General features: G+C 40.7%; 2 protein-coding genes across 3 annotated transcripts in view; one reads left to right on the top strand and one right to left on the bottom strand.

Annotated features, from left to right (window-relative positions):
* Positions 1 to 9224, top strand: part of zanl (zonadhesin, like) — a 30976-nt gene extending 21752 nt beyond the window's left edge. The window contains exons 41-53 of one of the 2 annotated variants that reach the window (XM_019269603.2): positions 110 to 254; positions 395 to 645; positions 728 to 857; positions 958 to 1159; positions 1956 to 2117; positions 2284 to 2414; positions 2510 to 2712; positions 2808 to 2943; positions 3138 to 3275; positions 3945 to 4038; positions 4255 to 4299; positions 4564 to 4604; positions 8617 to 9224. In XM_019269603.2, coding sequence (XP_019125148.2) covers positions 110 to 254; positions 395 to 645; positions 728 to 857; positions 958 to 1159; positions 1956 to 2117; positions 2284 to 2414; positions 2510 to 2712; positions 2808 to 2943; positions 3138 to 3275; positions 3945 to 4038; positions 4255 to 4299; positions 4564 to 4604; positions 8617 to 8672 — 1734 coding nt within the window. In that variant the 3' untranslated portion in view covers positions 8673 to 9224. The remainder of the gene's footprint in view (positions 1 to 109; positions 255 to 394; positions 646 to 727; positions 858 to 957; positions 1160 to 1955; positions 2118 to 2283; positions 2415 to 2509; positions 2713 to 2807; positions 2944 to 3137; positions 3276 to 3944; positions 4039 to 4254; positions 4300 to 4563; positions 4605 to 8616) is intronic. The other variant, XM_027276717.1, reaches the window with a different exon arrangement.
* Positions 9225 to 11781: 2557 nt separating this feature from the next.
* On the bottom strand, positions 11782 to 17111 carry LOC104939996 (uncharacterized protein C7orf43). The gene is made up of 4 exons (XM_027276731.1): positions 15724 to 17111; positions 15390 to 15571; positions 14787 to 14951; positions 11782 to 14140 (listed from the first exon to the last, which is right to left on the bottom strand). The coding sequence occupies exons 1-4, from the start codon at positions 15916 to 15918 to the stop codon at positions 14137 to 14139; spliced, it is 546 nt and encodes a 181-aa protein (XP_027132532.1). The 5' UTR covers positions 15919 to 17111; the 3' UTR covers positions 11782 to 14136.
* Between the last annotated feature and the right edge of the window lie 7221 nt (positions 17112 to 24332).

The following is a 24332-nucleotide window of genomic DNA, read 5'->3' as shown; positions in this document are numbered from 1 at the left end:
GCCTGCCACCACCACATAGTCCAACTGAAACTGACACTTTTATGAATCTAAATAAGTCTGTGTGTGTGCGTGTGCGTGTGTGTGTGTGTGTGTGTGTGTGTGTGTGTAGGTTGGAGACTCGTGGCTCACAGATAAATGTGTTGAAACCTGTACCTGTAACCTGGGTGGCAAAATCATATGTAAGGACCACAGCTGTAACTCCAACTCAGTGTGTGCTCTGGACAAATATGGAGACTTCTACTGCAAACCGTCAAGTGAGTAAACCACCATGAACATCATCTGCTAGGCAGTGTACAGTTTAGAGACTTTAAAGTTTCAAAGTGTGAGTAAACTAGAGGAACTCCTCTGGTTTGTTCTAGTCATAACATTTCTTGTTTCTTTTTAACCTCTCTAGAGTTTGATACGTGCACCATCTCCGGGGATCCTCATTACCGAACATTTGATGGTTTCACTCATCACTTCCAGGGTCCCTACACTTATGTCCTGACTCAGGGCCACAACCTGGAGAACTTCAACCTGTTGCCCCTGGTGGTGAGGGGGAAGAACATCAGACGTGGGGGGAACAGAAGAGTGTCATTCCTGGATCAGATGTACATTGATGTTTACGGTGTTAATGTTCGCTTCCTGCAGAAGAAGAGCGTCCTGGTCAGTGGTTTGTCTGATGAAAGCAGCATTTATGTTTTCATTTTTGCTGTAAAACACTATAATCATAATGTATTTTTTCTAGGTGAATGGGGAGCGTGTTGCACCTCCTCTCAGTCCAGTTGATGGATTGACCGTTACAATGAATTCCAGGCAGGTCCAGCTCACCACTGACTTTGGACTCACTGTACGATTTGATGGCAAAAGTCGCGGAGGTAAAAGAGGAAGACAGCTCTGCCCTCACTAACTGAGCCCTCCTCTGGTTTATTTACTATCTACTCACGTCCCTCCTCTGCCTCCCTGTTTGTGTGACAGAGATCATACTGCCCAGCACCTATAGGCACTCTGTTAGAGGACTGTGTGGAAACTACGACGGCATCACCAGAAATGAGTACATGAAGCCGGACGGGACAGTGGTCAGGAATCTGAACGAATTTGGAGAAAGCTGGAGGGTCTCTGAACGACAGGCTGATGGACTGAAGATCTTCCAACTTCCTCACACAGTCCACTCCCACAGGTAGGATGACAAGGGAAACATTTGCCTCGGAGGGCTTTACAGGGAGTAACACCCTCTGTCCTTAGACCCTCGGTTTGAGTGAGGAAAAACTTGCCCACAAAAAACCTTTAACAGGGAAAAAATGTGGAAGAAACCTCAGGAAGAGCCACAGAGGAGGGATCCCTCTCCCAGGACGGACAGACGTGCAATGGATGTCACGTGTACAGAACAGATCAACACAAACATATTGTACAATTACAATGACTGACAAAATGACAATGAATTACAATGACTGATAAAATGACAATGAATTACAATGACTGATAAAATGACAATGAATTACAATGACTGGGGGTTCAGTAAGGGAGATGTGACTGCATCTTCATAACCCTGAAAGAGACAGACAGAGAGAAATAGAGTACAATTATCATTAATAATAATTATTATTTTTCACAAATATGCTGCTTTGTCTAATAACATTATAGATTCATATTAAAATGTTTTTCAGAATACATTGAAAATATATTGAAGAGTCCTTGAGTAAGATACTCAACCCCCTTGTATCTCTGCCTCTGCCATCAGAGTATGAATATGTGTGAATGTGTAACTACTAGTCCATCTGTTTAGCTCTAGCTGTTGGATATCTTAGAACTCCACTGTAGGGTTTGAACACATTTCCCATGAACAGTATGGCCTTGTTTCATATTGCTCTAACATCACAGCATGGTAAAATCGCATTCAGAATCAGACATCAGGGAAGACCCAGCTTCTCTTTAACAGAGCTCTGTTTCCTCTGTCCCTCACCCTCTGTCTCTAGGCGAGAGGTGGAGACTGATCCAGATTCAGGATTCGAGACATCAGACTGCTCTCAGTCTCAGCTCAATGACTACAACAGTGTGGCTCAGTGTGGAGCACTGTCTGATTCCAAAGGGCTGTTTGCTGCCTGCCATGCAACTCTGCCACCTAAATCCTACCAGGAGTAAGTAGTCTGGGAGTGTGCGGTCCTCTGCACTTTTTATCCTTGCGTATACAATATATCACATGATACATCCCTCTTAATAATTGTCTCTGTATGAAATAATGTCTTTGCTCATGCTTATCTGTGTGTGTGTGTGTGTGTGTGTGTGTGTGTGTTTGTCCCTAAGTGACTGTGTGTTTGACCTGTGTGCTGATCGGGGCAGTGCAGAGCTGCGTTGTGCCAGTTATGAAACATACGCTGCCGCCTGTCAGGAGGCTGGAGTCAAACTGGGATCCTGGAGGCAGCTGCTGGGCTGTGGTAAGATACAAACTGCATCCACATCATGACCAGACCAGTCTGAGTGAAAACAAGAAGAGTTCAGCTCTGATTTTACACATCTGTCTCTCTTCCAGTCCTCCACTGTGATGCCAACAGCACCTATTCCTCCTGCATGTCACCTTGCCCCGCCTCCTGCGCTGACCTGGCAGCACCCTCCGAGTGTGACACCACTTCCTGTATGGAAGGATGCCAGTGTGCCGCTGGCTTTGTCATGAGTGAGGGGATCTGTGTGCCATACACAGAGTGTGGCTGCAACTTCCTCAACAGATACTACCCTGTAAGAGGCCGTGTGGAACACTTAGAGCAGTGACAATGTGCGATGATGGAATCTCATTCACCCTCTCCCTAAATCTCTCTCCCTCCATCCTGTAGCTGAAGGAGAAATTTGTGACTGAGGACTGTTCTCAGTCCTGTGAATGCATGAGCACAGGCGCTGTGTGCCAACCCAAGACCTGCCAGGACAACTACGTCTGCACCATCTACAACTTCAAACGGGACTGCTACAGAGGTGTGTGTTTTCACGTGTTCTCAAGAGTCATCTGCTTAGCAACAAATAGCTAAATCTGTGACCCATATGCAACATATTTCATTCTAGCAATAAAAAGATCATATTTATAGATACTTTGAGCACCTAAAAATATATCTGCAACTGCATTTCTGTATTCTTTCTTGTCTATTCATGATGTCTGTTTTGTGTTGCAGCGAGTCCGTGCCTCAGTACCCCCTGTCTGAATGGAGGAACATGTAAGGAGGGCAGCAACAACACATACACCTGTCAGTGTCCAGAGGGCTTCGAGGGCAAAGCCTGTGAGGTGGAGATAACACAGACTGAAGGACTGGGTATGACCTGCTCAAATATCTGTTACACATGTCTCACAAACTAAGATAAGACGAGGCTTTACTGAAGTTAGCAGCACAAAGACTCAAATAAATACAGACACAGTGAAAAGACATCATGAATAATTAGAGTCCATACAGCATACACATCAAGAGTGCAGTATGGTCTCAAACATGATATTCAACATGCATGCATCTCCTGTTTGTCTCCTTGCACACACACTTCTGTTACTCAATCTAAAGCTTGGCTTCATCAGTAAACAGGACCTTTTTTAAGTTCTCACTGGAAATGTTTGTTTCCTTTCTTATGAAGTGTTGTAGAAGCTGCTACTTGTCCTCTGAGACCACTACAAGACCGCCTTCTTTTGACAGGCTGATTGGAGTCTTGAGTTCATTTAGAAAATTCTGTATCTGTGATGAAGTTTCTCGCTCTCTTGGAGAGATTCTTGATATATTGGTCTTCTGCCTGATCAGAATGTTTATACAACTGATCCAGTTTCTTTGCTTAGAAAAACAATTTGACTTGTGACACTTTCACTCACTTTGTGACTTCACACATCCTTTGGTGTTTCCTAAATTTGTTTTATCTATCAGACCTTATCTTTTCTCTATCTTCACTAACAGTCAGAGATGAGTCTTTGAATAAATTGTCGTCGTTGTTGTCTGTTTCAGAAACCAAGTGGATCATCCTGATCGTGGTCCTGGTCGTGGTGTTGGCCGTCATCTTTGTGATCACCATTGTGTGTGTTTGCAAACGCAGAAACAAGTGAGTCTCAACTTAATCTGTACTGTACACATATCAATATATATGTTTGTAGAAGCGTGTGTGTGTGTGTGTGTGTGTGTGTTCATGTTACCCAGCCTGAACACACTGTTCCTGCTGTCATCTACTAACCACAGACAGTCCGCTCTTCTTGAGGCACAATATTTTAAGCATGGTACAAACTCAGAAAAGCAGGGATATGTTTCCTTTTCATTCCAGGTCACACGTTTATGTAATTCAGAAGCTGCAGTCATCTCACAGTGGGTGAGAGAAAATTACAGATTCATGACCTCACTGTGGATTTCTGTGACCTCACTGGGGATTTCTATGACCTCACTACCTCACTGGGGATTTCTGGGAGCATGTTGTATCAGCAATGGGATGGGAAGGATTTGATTCACTGACTGCCTTCACTCTTCCTTCAATATTCATAGATCCTGTGCACGCTCACCTGCAGGCTGAAATGTGTTGAAGTGTATTGATCCTGGTCATGTTTAAGTTTCTCGCCTTGTTTCTTTCTCGCTGCAGGAAAAAGAAGAATGAGGAGAGAATCAGCATGAGATCATCAAGTAAGAAATGTCGATCTGCAATAAGTTTAAGCTGACAAAGGTCTTTTTATACACAAAACCTTCTGGCTTTGACCAGGTTCTACAGTGTGCATCGGCTCACACTATCTGCGTTGTCACCACCTGACCCAATTTATAAATACTGTTTATGAAATGACTTGAAACTAAACATAATTAAAACTCTAATAAATAAGAAAAACTTGTTGCTATTATCAGGGTGATAAACTGATCACAGGTAAATTAGATATGCAAACAGAAAAGGCTTCATTTGACCTGTTCATCTTAACTCAAGTACATTTAATAGATCTGTTGTTAGATTTATTCAAATGTATCATTCAGCGTCATTATTGATAGTTTGTCTTTGTTGAACTGTAAACACTTCGCCTCGGCGGATTCCTTTTTCATGACTCTTTATTAATTACGTTTAGGTAAGTTGCCCAAAGAATATTAATATTTACGTGCTTGGGCAACATTTTAAGCTATCTCCTAATAGCCCCAAATAATTCCCAGTTTGTAATCATTTATATATTGTAGTCATTTATTGGCAGAATGATTCAATATCACAGCTGATCAATCAACTCAAATAAAATCAAATTTTACAGTAGCAGATATGGTAGCAATAATGACAGTGAAGTGGACGTCATGCAGGACCACAACAGCAGCCACGATCCATGAGAACCTGCTGGACGACAGAGACAGAAACTCTGGGGAAGAAGTTTAGTTAGTGACATGCATTAATGAGACATGAATGTTTACAGATGGTGAGAGAGAGAGAGAGAGAGAGAGAGAGAGAGAGAGAGAGAAGCCATAATCCTATGGCAGCATAACTAAGGGATGACCAGAGCCAGCCCTAACTATAGGCTTTATCAAAAAGGAAAGTCTTAAGTCTACTCTTAAAGGTGTTGCCTGTCTCCTGAACCCAGAAAGGTAGTTTGTTCCACAGAAGAGGAGCCTGATAGCTGAAAGCTCTGGCTCCCAATCTACTTTTGGAGACTATAGGAACCACAAGGAACCCAGCGTCCTGAGAGCGCAGTGTTCTAGAGGGGTAGTAAGGTATTATGAGCTCTTTTAGATAAGATGGTGCCTGACCATGAAGAGCTTTGTAAGTAAGGAGAAGAAATTTCCTTTTTATTCTATTCTAGATTTAATAGGTAGCCAATGCAGGGAAGCTGAAATGGGAGAGATGTGATCTCTGATTCTGGTTCCTGTCAGAACACGTGCAGCAGCATTCTGAATTAACTGCAAAGTCCTAAGAGACTTATTAGGGCAGCCTGATAACAAAGAGTTACAAAAGTCCAGCCTAGAAGTAACAAATGCGTGGACTAGTTTTTCTGCATCCGCTTTAGACACGATGCATCTGATTTTGGCGATGTTACTTAAGTGGAAGAATGAAGTCCTTGAAATTTGTTTTATGTGGACGTTAAAGGACAAATCCTGATCAAAAACAACTCCAAGATTCTTTACAGTGGAGCTGGGGGCCAGAGTGATCCCATCTAAAGTAACTAAGTCTCTAGAAAGAGAGTTTCTGAGGTGTTTGGGTCCAATTACAAAAATTGTAGGTCATCCAACGTTTTATATCCTTAAGGCATGGTTGGAGTTTAGTTAACTGATTGGTTTCATCAGGCTTGATCGATAAATATAATTGGGTGTCGTCAGTGTAACAGTGAAAATTGATAGAGTGATTCCTAATAATGTTCCCTAAAGGAAGCATATATAAACTGAATAGAAGTGGTCCTAGTACAGAACCTTGTGGGACTCCATGACAAACTTTGGTATGCATGGAGGATTCATCATTGACGTGAACAAACTGAGATCGATCTAAAAAATACGATTTAAACCAGCTTAGGGCGGTTCCTTTGATGCCAATTTGATGTTCCAGTCTCTGTAAAAGAATTTGATGGTCAATGGTGTCAAATGCAGCACTAAGATCTAACAGGACAAGTACAGAGATGAGTCCTTCGTCTGATGCCATTAGGATGTCACTTGTACCTTTGACTAATGCGGTCTCTGTGCTATGATGCACTCTAAATCCTGACTGAAAATCCTCAAATAGACTATTGTTGTGGAGAAAGTCACACAGCTGATTAGCTACAGCTTTCTCAAGTATCTTAGACAGAAAGGGAAGGTTTGATATCGGTCTGTAGTTGGCTAAGACCTCTGGGTCTAGAGTGGGCTTTTTAAGAAGAGGTTTAATTACAGCTACCTTAAAGGACTGTGGTACATATCCTGATAATAAAGACAGATTAATCATATCCAATAACGAATTACTAACTACAGGTAAAACTTCCTTGAGCAACCTGGTTGGGATGGAGTCTAAGAGACAGGATGACGGCTTAGCTGCAGAAATGATTAAAGTTATTTGATGAAGGTCGATGGGGGAAAAACAGTCTAAATACATATCAGGTTTTACAGCTGTTTCAAAACTTGCTGTATCAGAATGCAGATCAATGCCTGTTGAGGGCAAGAGGTGATGGATTTTGTCTCTAATAGTTATAATCTTATCATTAAAGAAGCTCATGAAGTCATTGCTACTTAGACCTAAAGGAATAGATGGTTCAGTAGAGCTGTGATTCTCTGTTAGCCTGGCTACAGTGCTGAAGAGAAACCTGGGGTTGTTCTTATTCTCCTCTATTAATGAAGAGTAATAGGCTGCTCTGGCATTACGGAGAGCCTTCCTGTATGTTTTGAGATTATCTTGCCAGACTAGATGAGATTCTTCCAGTTTAGTGGCACGCCATTTGCGTTCAGATTTACATGTCTCTTGCTTTAATTTACGAGTCTGCTGGCTATACCATGGTGCTAGCCTTCTTTGTTTAATTGTCTTCTTTTTCAGAGGTGCAATAGAGTCTAGAGTTGTCCGTAATGAGCCTGTAATACTATCAACAAGATGATCAATTTGTGAGGGGCTAAAGGAAGCAGACAAGTCCTCTGTTACATTGAGACATGAATTCAGTGCTGAAGGAATCACTTCCTTAAATTTGGCTACAGCACTATCAGATAAACATCTGCTGTAGGCAGCGCCGGTTCTGGCTAACTTGATGAGCGGCATAGAAAATTGGCGAGATTTTTCTTCTTTTCGGGCACTCATGCGCCCTCACGGAGACTGCGCCCTGGGCGGTTGCCCACATTGCCCATAGCTAAAACTGGCCCTGGCTGTAGGAGTTTCTGCAAAAAGGCTTATAGTCCAGTAATATGAACTCAGAGGTTATTAAAAAATAGTCAGACAGAAGAGGATTCTGTGGAAAGACTATTAGATTATCAATTTCGATGCCATATGAGAGAATAAGATCAAGAGTGTGGTTCAGACAATGAGTCGGTTTATTTACACTTTGACAAAAGCCAATTGAGTCTAATAGAGATATAAACGCAGTACTAAGACTATCATTGTGGTTGTCCACATGAATGTTAAAATCACCTACAATAATTACTTTATCTGTTTTAAGGATCAAGCCTGATGCAAATTCAGATAAAAATTCAGATAAAAATTCAGAATAAGGACCAGAAGCTCGATATACTGTAACAAATAAAATTGGCTGCGATGTTTTCCAGGTTGGGTGAGTGAGGCTAAGAACAAGGCTTTCAAATGAAGTATAATTTAGTTTAGGTTTAGGATTTATTAATAGACTTGAGTCAAATATGGCTCCAACTCCACCACCTCGACCAGTACTTCGAGGAATATGAGTACTACAATGACTGGGAGGAGTGGATTCATTTAAGCTAACATATTCATCCTCCTGCAGCCAGGTTTAGTGAGACAGAACAAATCAATATCATAATCAGATATTAATTCATTGACTAAAACAGCTTTAAATGACAAAGACCTGATATTCAGGAGTCCACATTTAATTCTCTTATTTTGGACTGTTGAAGATGTTGATTTAATTTTTTTTTTAAATTAAGTTATTACGGCGAACTCCTCTTCTGTTTGTTTTCAATGACAAACATCATCAAATAAAAAATTGATCTCCCTGAATATTTGTGCAGTTCTAACATCCAACCCTCTTTTCTCTTTCAGGTGTGAAATACAAAGACATGGATAAGGAAAAACCTGATAAAATGAGTTCTATGTGATGACCGTGTGATCTATGTGTTTACCTTAATGTACCCTGCCGTATGAGGCGGGCATACACAGTGTGTTCTGAACTTTATTCAGCAGACCTTCAAAGACAAATAAAACTGTAAGAAATGAAGGAAGTATTTTTGTCTTGTCAGTGATGTGAATATTATAGATATGTGTTTTGCTTTCTTAACTTATGCTTTTGACGATGTACCTATAGTCAGATGTGAACATTTAATTAACAGAAAAGTACAAATCTCTCTGTGTGCCTGTAAGTGTATCTGTATGTTTGGAATGAAATGCATACAAAACTTATGTATTTAAAGTGTGTTTCTCTTTGTTAAAAAACAAACATCCATCACACACAGCAGGTACTGTGTTTTCATTTTTAGACTCACACTTTCACTTCTATTAACACTCAAACACTGATTATTTCATCCATACAAAAGATGTAAAACAAAACAAAAAACGATTGTGAGAAGAATAAACTGAATAAAGCCAAATGACATGCTGTATACCTGTAATTAATATTCAAGCACAATGCAAAGTCATAAAATTGATTCTGTTTTTCTGAGTATTCTGTTCAGATAACTGTTGTGGAAAAACTGCTGAAGTCAAAGGTCAATGGTGAGGTCAGGAGAAGAAAGTGTTCAGGAGCCTCTGATGTCTTATGCTGTATTATTTATCGATGCTTGGCCAAGGAGAAATAGAGACACTCTTAAAGTACAGTACAATCAGAAGTGCCTGAGTCGGTCTCACATTCTGCCCAACTCATCCTGGTGGATCGACTTTAAACCCCAAGATAACACCACAAATACTACACGCCCAGAATTAGTCAAAGAGAATGTCTTTACCCATGGAGGTGTTATTGTCAGCATATTCTAGTCTGGAGACACAGATGTCTGTTAACAAAGACTGGAACATCAACAGCAAGCTATCTATTATGTCTAGGAAGGCAGCAATAGGTCTCTTCGACCCTGGCCACCACAGTATTAAGATAGACTGGCACCTACTGTTCTCAACCAAAGCCAAACAATTAATACTGCTGAGGACCTCAAGGCCCACACGTGACCTTGTGTAAGCTAAGGATAGACAATTCCATAACAATAACGGAGGTAGTGAAAAGAAAAGAACCGATCAACTCTACTGAAATGTACCATTTAAAATAAAAACAAACTTATGACCAGCTTGGCTTGACATTCAGAGTTTAGGGGAACATTAGCAGATGTTTGATCAGAGAAATGTGTGACCACATAAAGACTTTTCACTGTGTTTTGTTGGAAAAATAGTCTATAACATTCATTGAAGGGGTTTGGAGGTTTAACCAAGAGTCAGTAGGGCTCCTGAAGTTCTGTTGGTTCCTTCCTTTGACTTTAATACATACCTGCAACCATCACACCACAGCAGAACAATATGAGCATCTCCAAACTGAGAAAGATATGTGCATCTGTGACTCAGCTCAGCAACAAAGGCAAACAAACCCTGAGAAGACACAGCTCTCCTAACTGTGACGGTTTTAGATCCATAACTGTATGTGATTGGTCCATGGGTGTGGGTTAAAAACCCTGTTTTATATGGATGTGCATAGAAAAAAAACCTTGAGAATCACTATTGTGATCCTCTTTATCTCTGACTGGATTTGAAGTTTGATCATTCAGCTAACACAAACAGAACCTGATAGTGGCCAACTTACTCTATAACTTTGTCTTTGTTCATATCGCTGTGCTTCAGTTGTTGATTTGTGAATACTTCTATAATAAAATACAATTAAACCTTCGAGTAAGAAGCAAACCCATCAATGTCTGTGCTCCAAACACTAACACTCCCCAGGTGCACAGTCTAGGCAGCCTGGCTAACAAACTGAGCTAACATTATCTAACAGCAGCTACAGATGTCAGCAGTTTACTTCACTGTCCTTTAGGAAACTCTGTAAATCACAGAGAGTTGAGGCGGAGCAGCCGGTGGACTTTAGAGAGAAAACCAGAAAACATTTTCTCCATAAAATATGATCAGTTTCACCAAAATCAGTCAACAATGTGGTGCTAGTTCAAGAGCGTTGACAAGCACATGACTTCTGCATGTCTCCACCATGTTAGCGCTCCAAGACTTTGAATTGGTTCTGCAATCAGTTTAAAAGAAACATTTATTTTAAACTAATTTAAACTAGTGTTTCCACCTAGTTTCATCAATGGGAAAATTGTCCAATCCTCTTATTCTTCTTCTGGTTGTAGAAAATGAGTGTGACCCTTTAGGCAATCACTCCCAACCAAAATGACTTTCAGCCCCTCCTAGTGCGCCTGAATTTTATGGAAGCAGTTGTCTTTGCTACTTCTGAATGACATGTAAATGTTTTGGCCCTTTGGGAGTTTAAAGTGTGAAACTTTGAAAGATGACAAGGTTAGGGTTAGGGTTAGGGTTAGGGTTAGGGTTAGGGTTTAGGGTTAGGGAAACATTTGCTTTATTGTGTGCTGTCTGTGTGAACATACGGTCTGAGTTATGTGACATTCTAATCAGCATTTCCAGAGCTACATGATCAGCAGTCAGACACTTCACTATTTCAAGTTCAGGAAGATCCAAACAAACCAAATGAAACTCATTTTACAGTGAATAATCTTTTCATTCCACATTCCATTTCAAAAAGGAGATATACTCAAGTTACCATTTTTTGGAATGTGTTCTTCCACTACTGAGTGTCAACATACACTATAAAACTAACTTTAGCCCCACAGAGCCACTGTGGACTAGCCTTGTTGCTCAAAGTTGATATGCTGCTGAAAATACATCGACTAACACAGGCCGACACCCAGCAATACTTTATTTATTGAAGTAAGCAGAAAAAGATCCCAAAACATGTTACACTGGGAAACTCAACAACTCACACAGAACAATTCTAATCCTGAGTCATATTGGGTGTGTGTGGAAGACATATGACTCCATACATTGTGCTATTAGAATTCCCATGAATAAACAGTGTCAGCTACATTCCTCACAGTTTAAGGCCATAATTCAAGATTTCTGTGTTGAGTATGAACATTGTCCTGATACATCAGACGTGTGGCTGCTTCAACACTCTGGTGGTGCAAACATACTGTAGCTCAACAAGTTTTGTTAAAATATTCATGGTTCTCACAGGAAGGTTCCTATAACTTCAATGAGCCTTTACCTTGGCTCCAGATTACCTCGAACTAAAACCTTGGTCCAGATTTACACAGTATTTGTTGTGGACTGTTCTTCCGACATTTGCACTTGTATACATCAAAGTCATCATCTGATGAGCAGAATAATCACAGTGACATTCACAGGGCACATCCATGGTTCCAGAGGATGAACTCTTCCAACACTTTCCATAAGATACTGTACTGATCGTGGCATGTCATACCTTCTCTTTCTCCCCATGTTTCCCATCTTCCTATTAAACTGTCCAATAAAGGACAGAAATACCCCCAAAATAATCAGATATGTAGACAGTGTGGCCCAGCTTTAATGCTAGTTTTTTTACTGACCACAACAGAACACTTTAGAGAAAACATGACATGGAGAGTTTAAGTCTGTGAAATTGGATGAAATATATTCACCTGCCTTTCACAGCTCATGAACTCACTAAACACTACCTGAGGAAGTGATCATTTCATTAATCAGGCACTTCAAAGGTTCCTATAATATCAATGTTAAGAATCTCACACAGTAAACCTTAAAATACTTAAATGTGTATTTTAGAAACAGAAAAGAAATGGAATGTCAACACAAAGCACTGGCTCTAAACAGCAGTAATCCAACAACAATCTCTCAGACCAGTTGGACCATGTTTCCTCGACAGGAACATGAGGCTCATGTTACCCGTGCGGGTAAATGTCAGCTTGTATGTAACATATGCTAGACTTCTGGTTTGAATTATGGGACAATGAAATGTGGAGACTACACTGTAAAAAGTGCTAGTACACTGGAGTGTGTGTGAGGGGTCAAATAAAAGACAAAAACCATCAGTTTAACGCTTGACTCTACAGAACAAACATTCAAAATAAATAGATAATTAGACTGAAATCAATCAGCCAGTGTAAAGACTAATGTAGTAGGCTGCATCACTCACATTCAAATAGACTTAATAGACTTTTTCCAAAGTGTCAGGAATGCAAACCACTTCCTATAAGAAAGGAGTAAGGCAACACAGCTGTCACCCAGAGAGAACCCAGAACATTTTGTACCACAAAAAAACATTTGATTTGTGTAACCTTTAATCCATCAATGTTACTATCACCAATCATCTTTACATTTGAACAGAGACAGCTTCAGATATTCATACTAAAATATGTGACAGGATGTGACGTTGAACAGTAAGATAACCTACAGAGCAGCATCTGTCCCGCTTTATTTAAAGGAGTAGTCTGACATTTTGGGACAGTATTGCTATACTGTATTACAACATAGAAAGAGTTCAGAACACATTTAGCTTAGCTTAGCTTAGCACAAAGACTGGAAGCAGAGGGAAACTGCTAGCCTAGCTCTGTCAAGAGACAAAAATGTACCATCCACCAACCCCAAAGCTGTCTGTTAACATGTTGTATCTTGTCCATGGAACTGTTAATGTTGGAACTATTTGCTAATCAACAATCGTGACAGTTTTGTCTTCCTTGAACACCTCCACACTTTTTGTAGTTTTTCTGCCAGATGTCAGAACCTGCAGATATTTGTTCTCACTTAGGTTGGGCTCAGTCTGTGTTCCAGTTCATCCCAAAGGGGTTGGATGAGGTCAGGTATGTACAGGCCAGTTAAGTTCTTCCAAGGGCATTGCTCATGGTGGAACCTGTTGTGTCTCGGTAAAGATTATAATGTGGACCTGCTTTTTATGAAAAGTATCCTGAGATAGACTTTTGTTATAATTTGGTGCTCTATAAATAAACTTGAATTGAATTGTCACACTGAAACAGGAGAGGGCTGTGTCATGTGGAGGGTGGAAACTGTTTGACAGTCTATGTTTTCAGATTTTCAGACTTATCTGACAGCCAAACAAATGTATTTAACAAAATGTTGGACTGTAACTATCAAGCACAAAACCAACCACTGGATCTATCAGCTTATAATTTGTGCTCCCAGACCTGACAGAAGCATGCGAACTGGGAATTTGTGAATTTATCCCACAAGAAGAGCAGAGAAACAACAAGAAAAAACAAACAAACTGAGCAGAGGAAGGCAACAAAATGAGCCCTTTGTGAAATGAAACGAAGGCTTGAAGGAAAGTAAAAAAAGTGCAAATAAAAAATAAATAAAATCAGATACTTGAAACTTCTGATCTGAGGGAGCATGAAATGATAAACCGTAACATGATAAACCAAAGAGAGTTTTTCCAGTCATCATCTCAGAGATCCTCTCCACCCCATTCAGCTGCCATCACTCCATCCCGGTCTGTTGACTCCACCACATTGTTTCTCTCTGAATGTGTCCTCATCACTGAACACTGATGTTTGTGTCTTCCTCTGCAGGTCATCTGACAGAAGAAACAGAGTGAAGAACACCAGCATGTGTTGGTTATTCAACAAATAGAAATTGATAGTTGCTCTAACCACGTTCCAGTACAGGCGTGAAGGCGTTATCTATGATATAACACACATGGTGTAAGTATTTTCCTCACAGTCACCAGACTGAACAAACCACTTTCACATAGAGTATTTCCAGCATGATGGACTATTCCATGTGTGCATGTATATGTGCACATCACCTCATCACGGAGAATGGCACCAAATCCCATTAAGCACTGTGTAGATTCACCACAAGAGGGAACTGTTTGTTCATGTTTGCTCCCCTTTCTTTCTAATAAACCATTTTATCAATAAAGACCCAAACAGTAGACCTGAAATGAATGCCTGATGAACTGCTTTTGCCATATTATAATATGGCAGATGAGTCCCAGTCTTCATGGTTTCTGAAATCAAGTCTGAATGAGAACATCTACAGAGATCCACTGAACCTTTAGTCACATTTAGACGCTACATTTTTAACAAAAACAACCCTTATTTTATTAGCGTTTCACCCTGAACTCACTACATTTAAAGAACTCCACTTCTGACTGCTTTAATTGTTCATAAGATAAAAAGAAACATGGATGGAGTCATCACTGAGAGCTCTTGTCTTACCTGCTGTGTGCCTCTTGGATTGGTTCCAGCACTAACACCTTACACTCTCTCTTGGCTATTTTGTCCAGTGGAATGACGGTGTGCTCAGGGGGCAGGTAGAGGTTTCTGCCCATTGGAGAACCTACAGGAGGGGTGATGGTCCGGTTCTCCATCATGCTGCCTGACCTGGAGTCAGCAGAGACACTGTGTCGTGGACATGCTGATAGAATGTGCTGGACTGTTTGTAATCATCTCTTCTGTCATGGCCGTGCGTTCACTTAATCCCATCTGGCACAGCATTTGTATGAACTCAAAGACTTTTAATGAAGACATTTAACGAGTGACATCATCAGTTTTTTGTAAGGACGAGTAGACCTGTGGATGGAGGAGCTTTGCAACCTGCCTTCACCCCAGCTCCACCTTTTAATGCTCTATCTGAATTAGTCAATGTGATTTCTGTTCATGTCACAGAGAAATAGCACCAAATAAAGTTTCTTTGACAGACCTGGTCCTGACTTGTTATACATCAAGAAGCTGCTACATCAGAGGCTTATTTAATGACAAAATATATCTAATACGGTAACTATGAACACTAGTCTTTTGCTGTAGACTGGTCCTGCTTACCTGACGTGGTGTGACCTGGTTGGGTGTTGGTGGGAGAAGCTCTGAGATCGTCCCGGGCTGCGTCTTTCCAGCAGCTCTCTGGCTGAAGATGATGGAGAGTTCCTCAGTGGTGATCGTGGTTCCATGGAAGGAGTAGACACAGAGGCTGTAAACTGCAGCTTCAGTTTCATATGCTGGCTCAACTATGGTGTAATTACAAAGCAGGGGAGGGGTGGACAAGATGGAAGAGCACTCTGAGTAATACTGTAAGTAATACTGTTTATGTGTTTAAGTGAGAGAGGGTGAATAAGTACAGTAAGTAAAGAAAGGAAAGATACACTGACACAATGTTTACCTCAAAGAGTCCAGTCTTAAGGATTTGGAAGGCCACGGTGAAGGAGAGGGTGGAGCCCTTCCTACACTGTCCCAGGTGGTTGAGGGGAGATTGGCACAACACTGGCCCCGCCCTGGAGTCCTGCTGACCTTCTCTATGAGCTGATGAACAGATAGGTGGATGCAGGTTGGGACCAGTTGGCAGAGGAGAGCACATGAAGGAGAAAGAAAATGTAGGTTAAGACAGAGAGCTGCATGACTCGTGTTATACTGATGAATGAACAAACACATACATTCCAATCACTCCCACTGTGCTGTTTGTGTTTGCTCAGCTAAGCCAAGGGGAGTTGCTATTATTGTGAAACATCTGCATAGGAAGAATGAAAAAAAACAGAAGTGATTGGAAGTGATTAACTAATGAGACTCTTTGTAGCAGGTTCTCACATTCACGTTCTCACAGCAGAAATAAACATGTTTACAGCCTGGTACAAAAAACTGTTGACAACTGTACTGAGGGTGAATTTATATACAAGACTTTGATTGACAGGTGGATGCCATCACATTTGGCTTGATTGAGCAACCAGGCTTCTTTCAGCCTGCCTCAGCTCCACCCAAGATCTGCCTCTTTGACCACGCCTGTCCCTGCAGAGGCAGGAGAACCAAGACAGAGACCATAAGAGCTACCACACTGAGCTTCACAGCAGCTCTTCAGAAACCTGTAGGTGAAGTCACGGATCCTACATCCAATCACCATGTTTGTACAGGAGCACAGAACAGACAAACTAAACAAATAATCTAGCTTCCTAACATTAGCACTGATTCCATTTATGTTTGTGTTATGTCATCACGGCAGCTTCTTCACACTATTCACTCTAAAAGGTAATACCTATGCTCACTTAAATTACATTTGTGTACTTTACTTATTTCTCACTATCCTGTTGATTGAACTCATGTCATGTCAGTAAGATACTCGTTTTGCCTGAAAGGGTTATAAAACTAAGCTCATGTGAGTAAAGTGAACTTGTACTCCTGAAGTAAACGCAGCGCGTGGCTTTGCACATGCTCAGTAGAGCAGGACTTTCCAGCAACTGCGTGGACAGAAACTTTTGGAAGAAGCAGCAAGCTTAAAGAGTCTCTAGGTAAGTTATTCAATTTTAGTAGTATTTACATTTGTCAGCTATGATTTCATTATACATGCACGCACGGATTATGTTTAAGCAGAGAAAGCCCACATAGGGTTCCCACACGGAGCCGCAACGTGCACGTGCGTGCATGTAAACGTGCCCGCGTGCACTGGATTTTTGGGGGGGTTAAAATGCTGATTTTATAGACAAATGAAAAAAAGACGTTTGATACCAGTACTGTTTATAATAGTTATCACAAAGGAAACGTGTGTATATGTATGTGTGTGTTTTATAAGTTACGTTTTACCACAGGTGTCTGTACTGTATTTAAATCCACAACTCTTTTTGTGATTTTCTAGCTGAGGAGCTGTCTTTGTGGCTTGAAGATGACTACCAACTGACATGTAAGTTCTGCAACTTGTGCAGTGATAAAAGAGGGCAGCTACTTAAACATTATAGATGAAACATGGTGGTAACACAAGAATGTCACCGTTACCATGTGTTAATAAAGAGTCCCTCTGCACATTTAAGTCCTTCAATGCACTTAAGGTACATCTATCAAGAGTACACTCCTAAAAGGATGATCATCCAAGGTGATGCTGTGAAAAATGTATTTCAGTGTCAACTTTGTGACTGAAACTGAGTTGGAACGCTGGCCAGCTCTTTTCAGAAAACAACAGGTAAGCAAACAAGCATATTAAATAAATACATAATAAACATCCACCAAAATATTGTGGTCATTTCTTCTAACTTGGTACAAAATTTTGTGTTCTGTTTTGTCTTTGAAGGTTTTTGCAGAATTCACCAGAGTAGCAAGCAAAGATCTTGAGCAAGACTTTTTTGAGTCCTTGGACCACCATACCCCGCCATTCCTTGAGATCTTCAAATCTAAAAAGGGAAATGTTGGCAGGACACTTGCAGAGATCGTTGCACAGGTTGAAATACGGGTAAGCATTTCTTCTTATTACTATTCGTAAAAGCAGAAAATTGTGAAAGTCTTCTTTCTAATTGTGCCCCCCTCCCCCTCCCTCTCCCCCCAGCCTCATAATTACTGTACAGACGGTATAAGTTTCACTCTTGTTCTCCCCCACTGGTAGACCCATGATGCTATAGCCAAGAGGACTGCTGTCTTACCTCCCAGTTTTCTCGGTGATGATGGGAGTGATTTCTTCAAAGTCGGCTTCGTAAGTATTGCCTTATTTGGTATGAACGTTCTGCACCACAAAGACAAACCTAACCTCAGTTTGACCTTTCTTTGTATAGAGCAGGATTCGGATGCCACTCTGGAATTTCACAACAGTTCCTTTTGGAGTAGTGACTGTTATACCTGAAGAGAGTCAGCAGCCAGGTCCAAATGCCCTGCACCTTGAACCATCCAGCATTGGTATATCAACTGGAAGGAATCTCGTCATGGATGACACGTGAAGCACACGCAAGCTATTGCCTCATATTTGGACTAATCTATGCTCTTCATCTAGATTATCCCAAAAGTCTTAAGAACACCTTTGACTTCATTCAGAGGGTGATGCTCAAACCTAGGTGTAGGTAACCTGAGGCCAAACTTCAGAGCCTGAAAAATGCGCTTTTGCATAGATGGCTGTGCTGTAAAAGGTCCTCAAGCATAGATACTTTGGTAAACTGACCTGAAATATTTACACTATAACCACTGCAAAATTCTAGACAGTGTATAGTCACAGCTGGTGTTTTGGCCACGTCCATATATAGTGTACCTTAGGATATCTACCTTGTTAACATGCGGTTGTGTAATTTGATTGACTAGTTTGCGCCAGCAGAATACAGGTAGCACAAGTGTTACAGTGAATCTTTTTTATTACAGTTCAATGCACATAGTGTGACTAATTGAAAAGGTTTCATTTAGTTTGTAAGTTGACTGAAGCTTGATTGAAAATGTGTCATAGAACCCTGTTGAAATCAAAGTAAAGTAAGTTGAGAAAGATTTAGTTTAGTTATTTCCAACATTTTAAAAACACTATTTTATAGTATGATTATTTATATTTATAGCTGAAATTTTTTAAGGCTAAAACTGGATTTGTTTTGATTGAATATTGAATTTTCTCCATAAACACTGACCTGGGTTTAAGAAGCTCACAATGGCAATTTTAAATGCTGATGCAATTCTTCCAGTTTAGTGGCAACGCCATTTGCTTCAGATTTACGTGCCCTTGCTTATTTACGAGTCTGCTGGCTATACCCTGGTGCTAGCTTCTTGTTTAATTATCTTCTTTTTTCAGAGGTGCAATAGTCTAGAGTTGTCCTAATGAGCCTGTAATACTATCACAAGATGGTCTATTGTGGGGTGGCTAAAGGAAGTAGACAAGTCCTCTGTTACAGTTAGACATGGCATTTGATTCAATGCTGAAGGAATCACTTCCTTAAATTTGGCTACCGCACTATCAGATAAACATCTGCTGTAGAAGCTTCTACACAAGGCTTATAGTCCGGTAGTATGAACTCAAAGGTATTAAAAAAATGGTCAGACAGAAGAGGATTCTGTGGGAAGACCATATTATCCATTTCAATGCCATATGAAAGAACAAGATCAAGGTGTGGTTCAGACAATGAGTCGGTTTATTTACACTTTGACAAAAGCCAATTGAGTCTAATAGAGAGATAACGCCAGTACTAAGACTATCATTGTGGTTGTCCACATGAATGTTAAAATCACCACAATAATTACTTTATCTGTTTTAAGGATCAAGCCTGATGCAAATTCTGCAAAATCAGATAAAAATTCAGAATAAGGACCTGGAGCTGCTATACTGTAACAATAAAATTGGCTGCAAAGTTTTCCAGGTTGGGTGAGTGAGGCTAAGAACGACTTTCACAATGAATTATAATTTAGTTTAGGTTTGGGATTTATTAATAGACTTGAGTCAAATATGGCTCCAACTCCACCACCTCGACCAGTACTTCGAGGAACATGAGTATTATAATGGACTTGGGGAGTGGATTCATTTAAGCTAACATATTCCTCCTCCTGCAGCCGGTTTCAGTGAGGCAAAACAAATCATATCATAGTCAGATATAATTCATTGACTAAGACAGCTTTAGTGACAACACTGATATTCATAGTCCACATTTAATTCTCTTATTTTGGACTGTTGGAGATGTTGATTTAATTTGTATTAAGTTTTTATGATGAACCCTCTTCTGTTTGTTTTATCTTTAAATAATGTAGGTGGACGGGGGACAGACACAGTCTCTATACTAAAGAACTGGGTGGGCAACTGCTCTAATGGAGGCGCAGAGAAGCGTGAGACTGCAGCTCTGCTTCCTGGTCTCAACTCTGGGTTGTCGACATGATTTTGGTCAGCTAATAAACTTGGCCCATATTTCTGATATGAGAGCTGCTCCATCCAAAGTTGGATGGATGCCGTCTCTCCTAATCAGACCAGGTTTTCCCCAGAAAGGTGTCCAATTGTCTATGAGCCCACATCGTTTGCTGGACACCACCTCGACAGCCAGCGGTGAAATGACGACATGCGGCTAAACAGTCATCACTGGTCACATTGGGGAGGGGACCAGAGAAAACTACGGAGTCCGACATGTTTTGGCGTATTCACACACCGATGAAACATTAATTTTAGTGACCTCCGATTGGCGTAACCGGGTGTCATTACCGCCGACGTGAATAACAATCTTACTGTATTTACGCTTATCCTTAGCCAGCAGTTTAAAAAAGACTCAATGTCGCCCGCTCTGGCCCCGGGATGCATTAACTTGGCCCCTGTGTCGCTAACTTCACGTTTCGGACTATGGAGCTGCCAATGACCAGAGTTGGCCTCTCAGCGGGTGTGTCGCTGAGCGGGGAAAATCTGTTTGAAACTGGAGCGGTTGGTGGTGTACCGTGGGCTTCAGTTTGGGGCTATGCCTCCTTCGAACAGTCACCCAGCTCCCGCTGCTCGGGAACTACCGGGGGACGGCTAACTGACGTACCTGTGGCTGTACCGCACCGGCTACAGGGGACTGGCTAACTATCTGAGCTACTGACTGTTCGGTGGTGCGGTACCGTGCCTCTAACTCACTGACCCTCGCCTCCAAAGCTACAAATAAACTACATTTATTACAAGTACCGTTATCACTAAAGGAGGACGAGGAGTAACTGAACATGTGGCACACAGAGCAGGAGAGGAGAGAGGAGGAGAGGAGAGAGACGCCATTGCTATAGCTAGGCTAGTTAGTGTGGCTAACAGAAACTGGAGAAACTATCAGATTGTAGTTACTAGAGTTCAGAGAGCTGTTTATGCACAGACAGAACAAGTCAAAGAGTAGTGCAGAGATAAGTGATAGTCGCTGATGTGAGAATATACGGAATCTGTTCAGGTGAGCAGAGCAGAGGCACCGTGGCAACAACAACGATACCGGAAGTGACACAATACGTTACCGTAAAGCACGCAGAGGAGGAGTCAACGAAGCACCCAGGTCGCCGTACTGTACTTATATATGTTATAGGATTTTTAAAAGAAAAACCCTTGAATAGAATGACTGGATTCAAAGATACAGAGAAAAGTCCCCTGAGGAGCTCTAACAGTTGGTTCTTAACATTTTTTTTAAATGGGCTGTCTCGGACACCTCCCACCTGATACAGACAACATCATAACGTTCTTTTTTGGTTTCTGCTCAGTAATGAGCATTATGATTCATATCCAAATGGTACTGCCCTAGCCTGTCTCTCCTAACCCTGTACTATTGATTTATAATTATTTCTCCCTGCCAGCCTCAGTATCACATATCAATAAGGGAGTGCACGAGACATGCCAAAGACAGGATACACACACACTTTGAGTTAAAACATCTGGACCCCAGTATACTCCTAATTTTTATAACTCTCATACTCATTCACACATTCACGCACATCCACACACTGATGGCATTAGCTGCCATGGTGCCAGCTGCTCATCAGGTTGTAATTAAAACACAGAGTAACGTACAGAGTGCTAGTAACAGTCTGGCCAAAGCTCACATGAGTGACAGATGTTAACTGATCTTTTCCATTTTACAGTGTGGCACACTCTAAAATCTGATTTGTTGATCTTACTTTAAAAAATCTAGGAAACCGATTGCCTTGAAAGGTAAGTAACATAACTATAAGTCTCAAGTTATGTTTACTCTGTATGTTCTAGTTGAGTTTACTTTAAATTTTGTTGTATTTACTTAATTTGGTAAAGTTGTTCCAACTTAAAAAGGGCAAGTGAATTAATTGTTCTTTCTAGTAATTCAACTTAAGTAAAACAAGTGAGTCTTACTTAACTGAACAGTTGTGTTAACTCAAAAGAATCTAGGAAACCGATTGCCTTAAATAAAATAAAGTAAGCACAACAAAGAATGATTAAGTTTGCAGGATTATTGTTTATTCAACAAAATTGCCTTGTGAGCTTCTTAAACCCAGGTCAGTGTTTATGGAGAAATCAATTATACAATCAAAACAAATCCAGTTTTAGCCTTAAAAAATATCAGCTCTAAATAAAATACCTACTATAAAATAGTGTTTTAAAATGTTGGAAATAACTTAAAACTAATCTTTCTCACTACTTAACTTTAGATTTCAACACGGTTCTATGCACATTTTCAAATCAAGCTTCAGCAACTTACAAAACTAAATGAAACCTTTTAACAATTATGTCACACTATGTGCATTGAACTGTAATAAACAAGATTCACTGTAAAATGTGCTACCTGTTTCTGCTGGCTGCAAACTAGTCAACCAAATTACACAACAGCATGTAACAAGGTAGATATCCTAAGGTTACACTAATATGACGTGGGCCACATCATCCATGCTGTGCTATAACTGTCTAAAGATTTTGCAGTGGTTATTAGTTGTAATATTCATGTCAGTTACCCAAGTATCTTGCCTTGAGGACCTTTTACAGCACAAGCCATCTACTGGCAAAAGCGCATTTTTCAGGCTCTGAAGTTTTGGCCTCAGGTTACCTACACCTAGGGTTGAGCATCAACCCTCTGAATGAAGTCAAAGGTGTTCTTAAGACTCTTTTGGGATAATCTAGATGAAGCATAGAGTAGTCCAATATGAGGCAAATAGCTTGCGGTGGCTTTCAGTGTCAGTACTTGACGAGATTACGCTTACCCAGTTTTTCGTATGATACCATGCTGGATGGTTAAGGTGCGGGATTTGGACCTGGCTGCTGACTCTCTTCAGGTATACAGTCACTACTCCTAAAAGGGAACCTGTGTGAAATCCAGGTGGCATCCGAATCCTGCATATACAAAGAAAGGTCAAAACTTGAGGTTAGGATTTTGTCTTTGTGGTGCAGAAACGTGTCATACAAATAACGGCAATACTTACGAAGCAGACTTTGAAGAAATCCATCTCCCATCATCACCGAGAAAAACACTGGGAGGTAAGACAGCAGTCCTCTTGGCTATAGCATCATGGGTCTTACAGTGGGGAGAACAACGAGTGAAACTTATACCGTCTGACAGTATTATGAGGCTGGGGGGGAGAGGGAGGGGGAGGGGGGCACAATTAGAAAAGAAGAATTTGCACAATTTTCTGCTTTTACGAATAGTATAAGAAGAATGCTTACCCGTATTTCAACCTGTGCACCGATCTCTGCAAGTGTCCTGCCAACCATTTCCCTTTTTAGATTTGAAGATCTCAAGGAATGGCGGGGGTATAGGTGGTCCAAGGACTCAAAAAAGTCTTGCTCAAGATCTTTGCTTGCTACTCTGTGAATTCTGCAAAAACCTTCAAAGACCAAAACAGAACACAAAATTTTGTACCAAGTTAAGAAATGACCACAATATTTTGGTGGGTGTTTATTATGGTATTTATTTAATATGCTTGTTTGCTTACCTGTTGTTTTCTGAAAAGAGCTGGCCAGCGTTCCAACATCAGTTTCAGTCACAAAGTTGACACTGAAATACATTTTCACAGCATCACTTGGATGATCATCCTTTAGGAGTGTACTCTTGATAGATGTACCTTAAGTGCATTGAAGGACTTAAATGTGCGAGGGACTCTTTATTAACACATGTAACGGTGACATTCTTGTGTTACCACCATGTTTCAATCTATAATGTTTTAAGTAGCTGCCCTCTTTTATCACATGCAAGTTGCAGAAACTTACATGTCCGTTGGTAGTCAATCTTAAGCCACAAGACAGCTCCTCAGCAGAAAAGTCACAAAAAGAGTTGTGGATTTAAATACAGTACAGACACACTGTGGTAAAACGTAACTTATAAAACCACAATACATATAACACAGTTCCTTTGTGATAACTATTTTAAACAGTACTGGTATCAAACTCTTTTTTATTTGTCTATTAAAATCAGCATTTTTAACCCCCCCCAAAAATCCAGTGCCGCGGGGCACGTTACATGCACGCACGTGCACGTTGCGGCTCCGTGTGTGGGAACCCTATGTGGGCTGTCTTCTGCTTAAACTAATCTTGCGTGCCTGTATAATGAAATCATAGCTGACAAATGTAAAACTAACTAAAAATTGAATAACTTTACCTAGAGA

The sequence above is a fragment of the Larimichthys crocea genome, unplaced genomic scaffold, assembly GCF_000972845.2.
Source record: "Larimichthys crocea isolate SSNF unplaced genomic scaffold, L_crocea_2.0 scaffold533, whole genome shotgun sequence".
Lineage (NCBI taxonomy): Eukaryota > Metazoa > Chordata > Actinopteri > Sciaenidae > Larimichthys > Larimichthys crocea.
Note: the sequence above shows the minus strand (reverse complement) of the source record. Positions and strands in the feature narration are given on the sequence as shown.